Source organism: Hemitrygon akajei, chromosome 9 (genome assembly GCF_048418815.1).
Source record: "Hemitrygon akajei chromosome 9, sHemAka1.3, whole genome shotgun sequence".
Classification (NCBI taxonomy): domain Eukaryota; kingdom Metazoa; phylum Chordata; class Chondrichthyes; order Myliobatiformes; family Dasyatidae; genus Hemitrygon; species Hemitrygon akajei.
This window is the reverse complement of record NC_133132.1, coordinates 149,062,701-149,075,900: the sequence shown is the minus strand read 5'-3', so window position 1 is coordinate 149,075,900 and position 13,200 is coordinate 149,062,701. Positions and strand designations below refer to the sequence as shown.

Here is a 13,200-nt window from a genome sequence, read left to right as displayed (position 1 = left end):
AGTTGAAATGCCTCATACCAGAGAGCATGATTTAAAGTGTTTCGGGGGGTGTAATTTTAAAGGAGATGTGAGAGACCAGATTTTTTACTCGGAGTGGTGGGTGACTGGTTGGTGCTGCCTGGGGTGGTGGTAGAGGCAGATATATTAGGGACATTTAAGAGACGTTTGGATAGGCACAAGAATGTGAGGAAAATGGAGGGATATGGTCATTGTGTCGGCGTAAGGGAATAGTTTGCTTGGCTGTTTGATTATTAATTTTTTGGCACAATATTCTGTGCCAAGAGGCCTGTCCCTGTGATGTACTGTTTGTTCTGTGCTATGCTCAATCAGGTCCACAGAGTCAATTTAATCAAATCATTAAAATACTACAAGCTACTGATTTACTGCTAAATGATAACTATTAAGAAAGTGAAGTTACAGTAATTACTTCAATCCAACTGTGCACAATTTAATGTTATACTTACTTCTTCTCCCAGGAAGTGCAATTCCATGCTTGGAGGTAAATCTTCCTGTGGAAGCACTCTGTACTGTCTGCAAAAGTAAAGGGATGGTGTCAATGCATGAAGCAACAGCTTCCTTCTAATTCCTCCTTCATCCATTTCTCAGTTCAGAATGTCTCTTAACACTTATCTCAGTGCAATCCTGTCACCGGTGTTCGTACACCAACTTGGCTGGTTAGCTAACTCTGCAAACAGCCGTATTACTCAGCGGTGAAAAGGTCACTTTTCCTAAGCAATATATGCCCAGGGTCAGTATGATTTGGGGTTTATCCAAACAGGAAGGTCGTAATGTTACAATTAATGCAATGTCAATTTGAGCAAATGCTCAAATCGTGGATCAGCCATGATTGATTGTTGGAGCAGTCTCAATGGGCCAAATGGCCTAATTCTGCTCCTATGTCTCATGGTCTAAATTCTTTGTAAATACTGCTCATTCACAGTCATCAGTAGCATAGAAAAGACAGATCATACACCAGCATAAAATTATAAATAATGTATATTTACCAATTTTCATCTGTTTCAAACAGCCCATTACAGTTAAACCAGTCTAAATGTGCACATAAATAAAACGCTGAAGAAACTCAGCAGGCCAGACAGCAACAGTCGACGTTTCTGGCTGAGGCCCTCCATCAGGACTGAACATAAAGATTGCAGCTCATTCCTGTATCAGCTCAGTGTATCACTTTACTCACTACTGAATTTGCATCACCCTTCTTGGAATCCTCCACCTCATGAGCACTCTTTGCAATCAGATCTCCCCTTTAGATGGGGTCGTCCAGGTGTCTCCCCTGGTGCTCTTCTCTGTGCACCTCCCACCAAAAGACCCCAAACCAGGCTGCTGTCCTTCAGAAAACTCTTTCCACCCCCCAGCTCTCCAAAACCCAGTCTCCCTAAAATGGGTACTGTCTAGCAGAGTGGTCATCGTGGGAGCAGTCATCGTCGGAGTGGTCTGATTCAAAGTGGTAAGGCTTTTTGGCGAGAATAGGTAGAGACAAGGTAGGTAGGTAAGTTCATTTCTTATTTTTTTCTGAATTAACTCTTGTGAGAATAGGGGGTACGTCTACAGGGCCAGTGTTCTGCTCTGGGTGCCAGATGTGGGATTTTCAGGAGTCTACTGATGGCCACACCTGCATCAGGGGCATCGAGATGCAACTCCTTAGAGACCGTGTTAAAAGAACTGCAGCTGTAGCTTGATGACCTTTGGGTTGTTAGAGAAAGAGAAGAGGGGATAGACAGGAGCTACAGGGAGGTGGTCACCCCAAGGCTACAGGAAAGAGATAAATGGGTGACTGTCAGGAGAGGGAAAGGAGAATGTCAGATAGTGGAAATCACCCTTGTGACTGTCCCCCTCAACAACAAGTTCTCAATTTTGAATACTATTGGTGGGGGCGGGGGGGGAATGACCTACCAGGGGGTGCAACAGTGGCTGTGCTGGACTGACCATGTTGTAGTTAAATGCACATAGCATTTAGAATAAGGTGGATGAACTCATGGTGCAATTAGAGATTGGTCAGAATTGTGGGCATCACTGAGTCGTGGCTGAAAAAAGGCCATAATTGGGAGCTTAATATCAAAGACTATAATGTGTATTGGAAGGAAAGGCAGTAGGCATAGGTGGGGTGTGGCTCTGTTGGTAAAAGATGGAATTACATCTTTAGAAAGAGGTGACATAGGGTCAGAGAATGTTGAATCTTTGTGGGTGGAATCAAGAAACTTCAAAGGTAAAAAAAAAACCATTAGTGGAGTCATATATAGGCCTCCAAATAGTAGTCCAGATGTGAGGTTAAAATTGGAAAGGGAGCTAGAGATGGTTTGTAATAAGGAGAATGTCACAATTGAAATGGGGGACTTGAATATGCAAGGCGATTAGGAAAATCAGGTTGGTGTTGGATCACAAGAGAGGGAATTTGTTGAATGCCTCTGAGATGGCTTTTTAGAGCAACTTGTGCTTGAGCCTACTAGTGGAAAGGCTATCCTATATTGGGTGTTGTGTAATAACCCAGATCTTAGGTAGCAAAAGTGAATGGAAAGTTGGATTATTGGGAAGCTTTTAAAATCCAACAAAAGGCAACTAAAAAAGCTATAAGAAAGGAAAAGATGAAGTATGAGGGCAAACTAGCTGATAATATAAAGTAGGATACTAAATTTTTTTCTGTTATATGAAGAGTAAAAGGGTAGTGAGTGTTGATATTAGACCACTGGTCACGCAGGCACGTGACGTAGCGCACCACAGTTTTAAAAAGAAGAGGAAGTTTTCAACGGTTATTTAAATCGCAGCAAGAGGCAGAGAGGGAAGAGGTAAAAGAAGCTCGGAGAGAAGCTGTTTTTTTTAAACTGATCAGAGCAAAGAGGCTAGACTGTGCAGGCACGTGACGTAGCACACCAAACGTTTAAAAAGAAAGACCGCCATATACAGCAGCCATCATCGTAGCGGCCATTGTCGGAGTGGACTGTGGCAGAGTGGGTCGGTTTTGGCTCAATCAGGCTTCAGCGAGAACAGGCAGAGGCGAGGTTAACAGGGTACGACTGCGCAAGCATGTGAAAGATGGCCCGTGAGGCAGCGGGAGAATTTAAATAGCGAGCAGAGGCTGAGTACGAGCTTCACTCCAGGTGAGGTAAGGTCGGGTAAGCTCCTTTAATTAATCTAATTAGATTAGGAGTAGGTAATGGAGACAGCAGTTAGGGCAGTTGAGTGCTCCGTTTGCAGTATGTGGGAAGACAGGGCGAGCACAGCTGTCGCTGATGACTACACCTGCAAAAGGTGCATCCAGCTGCAGCTCCTGACAAACCGTGTTAGGGAACTGGAGCTGGATGAACATCAGATCATTCAGGAGGCAGAGGCAGAAATAGACAGGAGTTTCAGGGAGATAGTCAGCCCTAGGAGTCAGGAGACAAGTAGTTGGGTGACTGTCAGGAGAGGGAAGGGGAAAAGACAGGAAGAGCAGAGCACCCCTGTGGCCGTTCCCATCAACAATAAGTATACCGTTTTTGATAGTATTGGTGGGGACGATCTACCAGGGACAAGTTGCAGTGGTTGTGTCTCTGGCAAGGAGACTGGACCCTCAGCTCAGAAGGGAAGGAGGGAAAAGAGGAGAGCAGTAGTGGTAGGGGATTCAATAGTTATGGGAACAGATAGGAGGTTCTGTGGAAGAGATCGAGAATCCTGGATGGTCTGTTGCCTCCCTGGTGCAAGGGTCCACGATATCTCGGATCGAGTTCTCAGTATTCTCAAGAGGGAGGGTGAGCAGCCGGATGTCGTGGTCCATGTAGCCGGATGACGTGGGTATGAAAAGTGAGGAAGTCCCGAAAGGGGAGTTTACCGAGCTAGGTGCCAAGTTAAAGGACAGCACTTCCAGGATAGCAAACTCAGGAGATTGCTACCAGTGCCACGTGCAGGTGGGTTTAGAAATAGTAAGTTAGTGCAGATCAACACGTGGCTGAAGACATGGTGCAAGAGGGGGGGCGCTTCAGATTTATAGATAATTGGGCAGTTTTCCAGGGAAGGTGGGACCTGTTCCGGCGGGACGGTTTATATCTGAACTGGAGGGGGACAAATATTCTTGCAGGTAGGTTTGCTAGAGAGGCTCCAGTGGATTTAAACTAGATACAAGGGGGGAGGGGAACCAGAGCGTAGGAACAGGTGTATGGGAGAAGGAAGAAAAAGAAGACAGTAAAGTTCTTTGTACTGTTAGAGATAAACAGAGAGGAAGAGGTGGAGACTTTTTTAAATGCATTTATTTTAATGCCAGGAGCATTGTAAGAAAGATGGATGAGCTTAGAGCATGGATTGATACCTGGAAATATGATGTTGTAGCTATTAGTGAAACATGGTTGCAGGAGGGGTGTGATTGGCAACTAAATATTCCTGGATTTCATTGCTTCAGGTGTGATAGAATCGGAGGGACAAGAGGGGGAGGTGTTGCGTTGCTTGTCAGAGAAAATATTACAGCGGTGCTCTGGCAGGATAGATTAGAGGGCTCATCTAGGGAGGCTATTTGGATGGAATTGAGGAATGGGAAAGGTGTAGTAACATTTATAGGGGTGTATTATAGACCACCTAATGGGGAGCGAGAATTGGAGGAGCAAATTTGCAAGGAGATAGCAGATATTTGTAGTAGAGCAAATTTGCAAGGAGATAGCAGATATTTGTAGTAAGCAAAGGGTTGTGATTGTGGGAGATTTTAATTTTCTACACATAGACTGGGAAGCCCATACTGTAAAAGGGATGGATGGTTTGGAGTTTGTAAAATGTGTGCAGGATAGTTTTTTGCAGCAATACATAGAGGTACCAAATAGAGAAGGGGCAGTGTTGGATCTTCTGTTAGGGAATGAAATAGGTCACGTGACGAAGGAATGTGTTGGGGAGCACATCCGGTGCAGTGATCACAATGCCATTAGTTTCAATATAATTATGGAGAAGGATAGGACTGGACCCAGAGTTGAGATTTTTGATTGGAGAAAGGCTAACTTTGAGGAGATGCGAAAGGATTTGGAAGGAGTGGATTGGGACAATTTGTTTTAAGGTGAAAATAAATCTGAAGGGTTTCTACAGTTATATTAATAGCAAAAGGATAGTGAGGGATAAAATTGGTCCCTTCGAGAACCAGAGTGGACAGCTATGTGTGGAGCCAAAAGAGATGGGGGAGATTTTGAACAATTTCTTTTCTTCGGTATTCACTAAGGAGAAGGATATTGAATTGTGTAAGGTAAGGGAAACAAGTAGGGAAGTTATGGAAACAATGACGATTAAAGAGGAGGAAGTACTGGTGCTTTTAAGGAATATAAAAGTGGATAAATCTCCGGATCCTGACAGGATATTCCCTAGGACCTTGAGGGAGGTTAGTGTAGAAATAGCAGGGGCTCTGACAGAAATATTTCAAATGTCATTAGAAACAGGGATGGTGCCGGAGGATTGGTGCATGGCTCATGTGGTTCCATTGTTTAAAAAGGGTTCTAAGAGTAAACCTAACAATTATGGGCCTGTCAGTTTGATGTCAGTAGTGGGTAAATTAACGGAAAGTATTCTTAGAGATAGTATATATAATTATCTGCATAGACAGAGTCTGATTTGGAACAGTCAACATGGATTTGTGCGTGGAAGGTCATGTTTGACAAATCTTATTGAATTTTTTGAAGAGGTTACTAGGAAAGTTGATGAGGGTAAAGCAGTGGATGTTGTCTATATGGACTTCAGTAAGGCCTTTGACAAGGTTTCACACAGAAGGTTAGTTAGGAAGGTTCAATCGTTAGGTATTAATATTGAAGTAGTAAAATGGATTCAACAGTGGTTGGATGGGAGATGCCAGAGAGTAGTGGTGGATAACTGTTTGTCAGGTTGGAGGCCAGTGACTAGTGGTGTGCCTCAGGGATCTGTACTGGGTCCAATGTTGTTTGTCATATACATTAATGATCTGGATGATGTGGTGGTAAATTGGATTAGTAAGTATGCAGATGATACTAAGGTAGGTGGTGTTGTGGATAATGAAGTAGGTTTTCAAAGCTTGCAGAGAGATTTAGGCCAGTTAGAAGAGTGGGCTGAACGATGGCAGATGGAGTTTAATGCTGATAAGTGTGAGGTGCTACATTTTGGTAGGAATAATCCAAATAGGACATACATGATAAATGGTAGGGCATTAAAGAATTCAGTAGAACAGAGTGATCTAGGAATAATGGTGCATAGTTCCCTGAAGGTGGAATCTCATGTGGATAGGGTGGTGAACGGTTTACTACTTCACTGTGTGAAGACACTTGCTGTATACCAGAGGTCCGTGAGTGTCAGGGAGTAGGTGTGAGCACCATTGCTATTACAAAGGAAAAAGTGCTAGGCAAACTGGGAATAACATCCTTTTGGGCTATGAAATCTTTAACTTTTCTGGACTAAGCCCATTTCTTTCATTACGTGTATTCAGGATGAAGTCAAATGAGAAAATATGTGTTACTCCCAAAGCAAGTATAACTTTCGATAAATAAGTTGACCTCACACAGTGACAGCAGGAATTCCTCACCTGGTGCTCACCACCTCTGGCACATAGAACATAGAACACAGAAAACCTACAGCACAATACAGGCACATCGGCCCACAAAGTTGTGCCGAACATGTCCCTACATTAGAAATTACTAGGCTTCCCCATAGCCCTCTATTTTTGTAAGCTCCGTGTACCTATCCAAAAGTCTCTTAAAAGACCCTATCGCATCCGCCTCCACCACCGTTGCCAGCAGCCCATTCCACGCACTCACCACTCTCTGAGTAAAAAACTTTCCCCTGACATCTCTGTACCTAGTCTCCAGCACCTTAAACCTGTGTCCTCTTGTGGCAACCATTTCCACCCTGGGAAAAAGCCTCTGACTATCCACACGATCAATGCCTCTCATCATTTTATACACCTTATGCATCTTGCAATAAAGGGCAAAAACCAACAACTATGATCATTGGAACCTAACAATATCCCCATGTTTCTATTGAATTAGACCATAAGACCATAATACATAGAAGCAGAATTCAGCCATTTGGTCCATCGAGTCTGCTCCACCATTCTATCAAGATGATATAATCCCTCTCAATCCCATTCTCATGCCTTCTCCCCATAACCTTTGACACCCTTCCTAATCAAGAATCTGTCAAACTCTGTTTTAAGTACTGTTACGTACCCCGTAACTGGGTCACTTACCAGCAAAGATAGAGAGGTCCATTGAAGTCTGATGGTACTATTTTTAACAGTATTTATTGATAAAAATGCACAAAAATAATATCAATGCAACCATACAGATAATATACGTCGTCAATACTAAATCTAAAAGCGCGGGTATAATAATAATCAATAAGAAATAGCTCTATCGTTGTCTAGGGGATAATGTATTGTCCGATGGAAATATAAAAGTCACTCAAGTTCATTCAAGCTGCAGCTTTTGGTTGGAGAGAGAGACGGATTAAAACTTGCCCATTCCTTTTATGATGTCAATCCTTCGAGGTCGTTGGGAGTTGATTTCTCCTTTGTTGTTAGCTAAAGCCGTTCTACTGTGGCAAGGCCCACCAATTCCAAGGCAAATGGAAAAGGACGCACATGGGTCTTTTCCACTGGCTTTCGCTATTACGCTGTTACAGGAGTTCTAGCGTTTCTTCTGGTGCGTCTGAGGGGCTGTTCCCACAGACCCTCTTTTATCCTGACTCACAGGGTCTCTGATGTCAATCAGGGTGGAATGATGCCAGCCCTCCACCAATCCCCCTCGGTTCATTGCCTGGGGGCTTCGATGAATCGTACAGTACTCAATACACAATTCCGTCTCCAAGAGATAATGGCCGTTATCCGTGGCTTTGTCTCTCAGAGGCCCAGGACACATTCCAAACATTGAGGAATCTGCGTGTCTCTCTCTCATTTCCTGGGTCTCCTGACCCGAATCAATAGCGATCCTGCGATTCTCAAAAAGGAGGGGGCCACAGGCATAACAGTACATCCAATAACTTGGTCTCCACAGCCATCTGTGGCAATGAATTCTACAGATTCACCTCAATCTGGTTGAAGAAATTCCTCTACATCTCTGTTTGAGCTCTTTCTATACTCATGCTGTGTCCTCTGGTTCTAGACTCACCCACTATAGGAAACATCCTCTCCACATCCATTCTATCTTCATCTTTAAATGTTCCATAGGTTTCAGTGAAATCTCCCCTCATTCTTCTAAACTTAAGCAAGTATAGGCCCAGGGCCATCAAACACCCCTCATATAACAAGCTTTTCATTCCCGTAATCATTCTCATGAACCTCCTCTTGGTCAGCAGATTTTTTCTTAGATTCAGTGGCCCAAAGCTGCTCACAATACTCTTGTGTCCTGACCAGTGCCTTAAAAAGCCTCTGCATTACATCCTCGCTTTCTTGAAATGAATGCTATCACTGTATTGGCCATCTTTACCATCGATTCATCCAGCAAGTGAACCTTTAGTGTATCCTACATAAGGACTCCCAAGTCTTTTTGCACTTCTGATTGGTGAATTATCTCGCTGCTTAGAAAATAGTCTGCTTTTATTCCTTCTACCAAAGTGCATGACTCTACACTACATTCCATCTGCCACTTTGTCCATTCTCCTCTTCGAGTAAGTCCTTCTGTGGATCTGGTGCTTCCTCAACATTACCTCTCCCTCCACCTATCTTTCTATCATCCACAAACTTGGCCACAAAGCCATCAATTCTGTCATCCAATTCATTAACATATAATGTGAAAAGAACACCGACCTCTGTGGAATGCTACTAGTCAATAGCAGCTAACTAGAAAAGGCCCCCATAGATACTGTGGTCATAGCACAGGCTCTTTTCTTGTTAAGCAGACTCATATGTGGCACATTGTCCAAAACTTTCTGAAAATCCAAGTAAACAACATCTGCTGACTCTCCTTTATCTATCTGCCTGTTACTTCCTCAAAGAGTTCCAATAGATTTATCTGGCAAGATTTCCCCTTAGGGAAACCATGCTGGCTTCAGCCTATCTTATCACTTGCCAGCAAGTACCCTGAAACCTTGTCCTACTAATGGACTCCAACATCTTCCCAACCACAGAAGTTGTGGCAGCTGGTGTATAATTTCCTTTCTTCTGCCTCTCTCTCTTCTTAGAGTGGAGCAATATTTGCAATTTTCTAGTCCTCCAACACCATGTGATTCTTGAAGGGTCATTATTTATGCCTCCACAATCTTTTCAGCTACCTCTTTCATTCCATTTTCATATTGTTATATATGCCCTGAAAAGCCAATGTTGATTCCACCTTTTTCTCCACAACTCAAATGAAGAATCTGAATCAGAATTGGGTTTAATATCACTGGCATATGTTGTGAAATTTACTAACTTAGCAGCAGCAGTACAATGTAATACATTATAAATATAGCAATAGATAAATGCATTAGAATAAGTACATCTATGTATATTAAATAGTTAAATAAAGAATAGTAGTGCAAAAACAGAAATAAAAAGTGAAGTCATGTTCATGGGTTTCATGCCCATTTAGAAATCAAATGGCAGAGGGGTAGAAGCTGTTCCTGAATTGCTGAGTGCGTGCCTTCAGATTTTTGTACCTCCTTCCTGACGGTAACATTGAGAAAGGGACATGTCGTGGGTGATGAGGTCCTTAATAATGGAGGCCGGCTTTCTGAGGGACCGCTCTTGGAAATATCTAGGATACTACAGAGGCTAGTACCCATGACGGAGCTGACTTGTTCTACAACTTTCTGTAGCTTCTTTTGACCCTGTGCAGTATTTCCACACGCCCCCACTGCCCCATATCAGACGGTGATGCAGCATGTCAGAATGCGCTCCACAGTACATCTCTAGAAGTTTTTTGAGTGTTTTAGGTGACAAACCAAATCTTAAATTCCTGTTGAAATTTAGCCACTGTCTTGCCTTCTTGAAGCTGGATTGATATATTGGGACCAGGTTAGATCCTCAAAGATACTGACACCCAGGAACTTGAAATTGCTCACTCTTTCCATTTTTGATTCCTCTAGGAGGATTGGTTCATGTTTCCTTGTCTTAGCCTTTGGTAGGGTTTCTTCTGATAAGATGGGGGTGTGTAAACATGCAGCAGCCACTTGGAGACCAACCAAAGCTGCTTTTTTCCTTGTTAAATGTGCTTTAATACATAGTAAGACTATTCTTGACCGCAATCACTATATACAGCTGGTCTGTCACATCAGTGAGCTGCTTATTGTTCGGAATAGCTGCCTGGGATGTTGTTGAGCCAGGCTTGTTGGACTGAGGAAGGTGTGTCGGGCCGAGGGAATTGAGTCAGGCCACCAAGCCCAGGGAGCCGAGTCGTGTCATCAGGATGCAGAGGAAGCCGGATTCTGTTCAGAAGAGCTGACCTGGGTGCAGACTATGCTGCTGCCTGCTGCTTGAAGCCTCCATAGTTGGTGCTTTCAAGTTGGCGTGAAGGCGGTGTGTAGTGAAACCATAAGTGACTGTCTTGGAATTTCTTTTGTGATCACAAGACCCTATTGGACATTGATTGCCACAGGCCTAGTTCCTTTGATCGGTGGTCAGACAGGCATTGAGGCAGCAATGTCACCACAGTTGTAGCAAGGACGAGGGTTCAATCCTCAAGCTTGCATTGCAGTGTGGTGTCCAGCTGTCAGTGCTGCCCTCCAGTGTTGGGTTGGTGGAATTCCAGGCTGTACTGCCAGGAACCATCAATTTCTGGACTTTGTCACTCATTGACTTGGACTAAAAATGTGTTTACTTATATGACTTTGTACTTCTTTTCTCTGCTCGTTATTTTGAATGCATGTGTCTGTTTCTTCACCTTAGCATAGAGGAATGCTGTCTCATTCGGCTGTATCCACGTATGGTTCGAATGACAATTACACTTGATAGGATTTTATTTTGATTATTGCTTTATTGTCACCAAACAATTGATACTAAAGCATACAATCATCACAGCGATATTTGATTCTGCACTTCGCGCTCCCTGGAGTACAAATCGATAGTAAATATAATAAAATTTTAAAATATAAAGCATAAATAAAAAAAATAGAAAAGGGAAAGTAACGTAGTGCAAAAAAAAAAACGAGAGACAGGTCCGGATATTTGGAAGGTACGGCCCAGATCCAGGTCAGGATCCGTTCAGCAGTTTTATCACATTTGGAAAGAAGCTGTTCCCAAATCTGGCCGTACGAATCTTCAAGCTCCTGAACTTTCGCCCGGAGGGAAGAGGGACAAAAAGTATGTTGGCTGGGTGGGTCGTGTCCTTGATTATCCTGGCAGCACTGCTCCGACAGCGTGCAGTGTAAAGTGAGTCCAAGGACAGAAGATTGGTTTGTGTGATGTGCTGGGCTGTGTTCACGATCTTCTGCAGCTTCTTCCAGTCTTGGACAGGACAACTTCCCTACCAAGTTGTGATGCACCCTAGAAGAATGCTTTCTACGGTGCATCTATAAAAATTAGTGAGGGTTTCAGGGGACAGGCCAAATTTCTTCAGCTTTCTCAGGAAGTAAAGGCGCTGGTGGGCCTGTTTGGCAGTGGACTCTGCTTGGTTAGACCAAGTCAGGTCATTTGTGATATTCACCCCGAGGAACTTAAAGCTCTTGACCTTTTCCACCTGCGCACCACCAATGTAAACGGGTTTGTGCGGTCTGCTACTCATTCTGAAGTCAACAACCAATTCCTTTGTTTTTCTGATGTTGAGGGATAGGTTATTGTCTTCGCACCATGCCAACAGGTTCTTAATTTCCTCTCTGTACTCAGACTCATCATTACCCAAGATACGGCCTACAATTGTGGTGTCATTAGCAAACTTATACATTGAGTTCGATGGAAACTCGGCTACACAATCATGGGTGTACAGTGAGTACAACAGGGGGCTGAGTACACAGCCTTGTGGGGCACTGGTGCTCAGAGTGATTGTAGAGGAGAGCTTGTCCCCTGTTTTTACAGCCTGGGTCCTGTCTGTGAGGAAGTTGAAGATCCAGCTGCAGATCTGAGTGCTAAGACTCAGGATATGCATCTTTATTCTCCAGGTGTTCCAGATTTTTGAGAAGTGTGCACATGAACTGAAATTGGACTATTCATGGAGAGATGCATTCACCATATTACACTTTGTCACACATCGTTAACATGCTCAGTGACTGTTGATGGTGAAGGTGGAGTTGGTGTGGTGGGTGGGTGACCCTTCCTTTACAACTCTCTGCCTTAGAAACACTTATCATCTTGTCCAATTCTTTCATCCTTTTCTATCTCCATCACTCAGACTCCTGACACTGTCCTTTTCTCTTGCTATCTACATTCTCATTTGCACAGAAAGTTTGTGCTGCCTGAGCCCTGTCCCGAGGAACATCAGGTGTCTTGATGTCTCTAATTCTCCAGTTTCCATGAGAAACCAATACCAAACTTGTCTTTCTGACCTCACATTTATCCACATTTCTCCAAACCCCCAAAAACATACCGTAAAAAGTTATTTTCTTTTTCAGCATCAACCGTGTGTGTGTGTGCGCGCGTGTATTATTTTAACTGCCTTACCCTTGATCGTGAAGAAACTCCGGTCAATGAGAACTTCTTCAATAGAGCCTCTCGCACCTGTTTTAGCAAAAGAATAAAACATCATTTTAGGTTCGCTACAAAACAAATTGCAGGAAAACTGGTGAAGATAACAGCAGAAGCTCACCTTCTTATCCATGCATGTTCCGAAGACCAAAATAAAGAAACCCTAGAAATGAAAAACAAATTTCAGAAATTAACAAATAGATCCTTAAAACCTTTCAAACATTTTGTAACATTCCATTCTAGGTTCGGTGGTCCAGCTCAGAACTATCAACCCTGACTAGTCAAAAAACAAGTTACAGAAAGAGCAATGAAGAATGCTTTTATATAGACAGAGATTGAGGACCTTCATCGCTGCCCAAAAAGTCAGTGGTGTAACAGGCAGTAGGTAAGTAAGAAAGTACTGCTCTTTCACTGTCATTATGATACCTTATTTTCTACATTCTGATTTCTTTCCTTTGTACTACCTCGATGTATTGTGTACGGAATGATCTACATGGATGGTGAGCAGACAAGACTTTTTACTGCATCTCAGGACATGTGACAATAATTAACCAATTACCAATATAAACAAGTTCCCTCCCCAGAGAACAGCAGTGAATCTGTTTTTTTTTTACCATAACCCAGTTTAGTACATTTTTAAGCAATATATGGGTCGGCACAACATCAAAGGCTGAAGGGCCTGTACT

The 13,200-nt window shown here is 43.1% G+C and overlaps 1 protein-coding gene across 2 annotated transcripts in view; it reads right to left on the bottom strand.

Moving 5' to 3' along the window:
- LOC140733643 (adhesion G protein-coupled receptor F4-like) overlaps positions 1 to 13,200 on the bottom strand; it is a 118,901-nt gene that overhangs the window by 5,685 nt on the left and 100,016 nt on the right. For both annotated transcript variants that reach the window (XM_073057257.1, XM_073057256.1), the window contains 3 exons: positions 12,636 to 12,677; positions 12,491 to 12,547; positions 465 to 531 (listed from right to left, as the gene is read on the bottom strand). In XM_073057257.1, the coding sequence (XP_072913358.1) occupies positions 465 to 531; positions 12,491 to 12,547; positions 12,636 to 12,677 (166 nt within the window). The remainder of the gene's footprint in view (positions 1 to 464; positions 532 to 12,490; positions 12,548 to 12,635; positions 12,678 to 13,200) is intronic.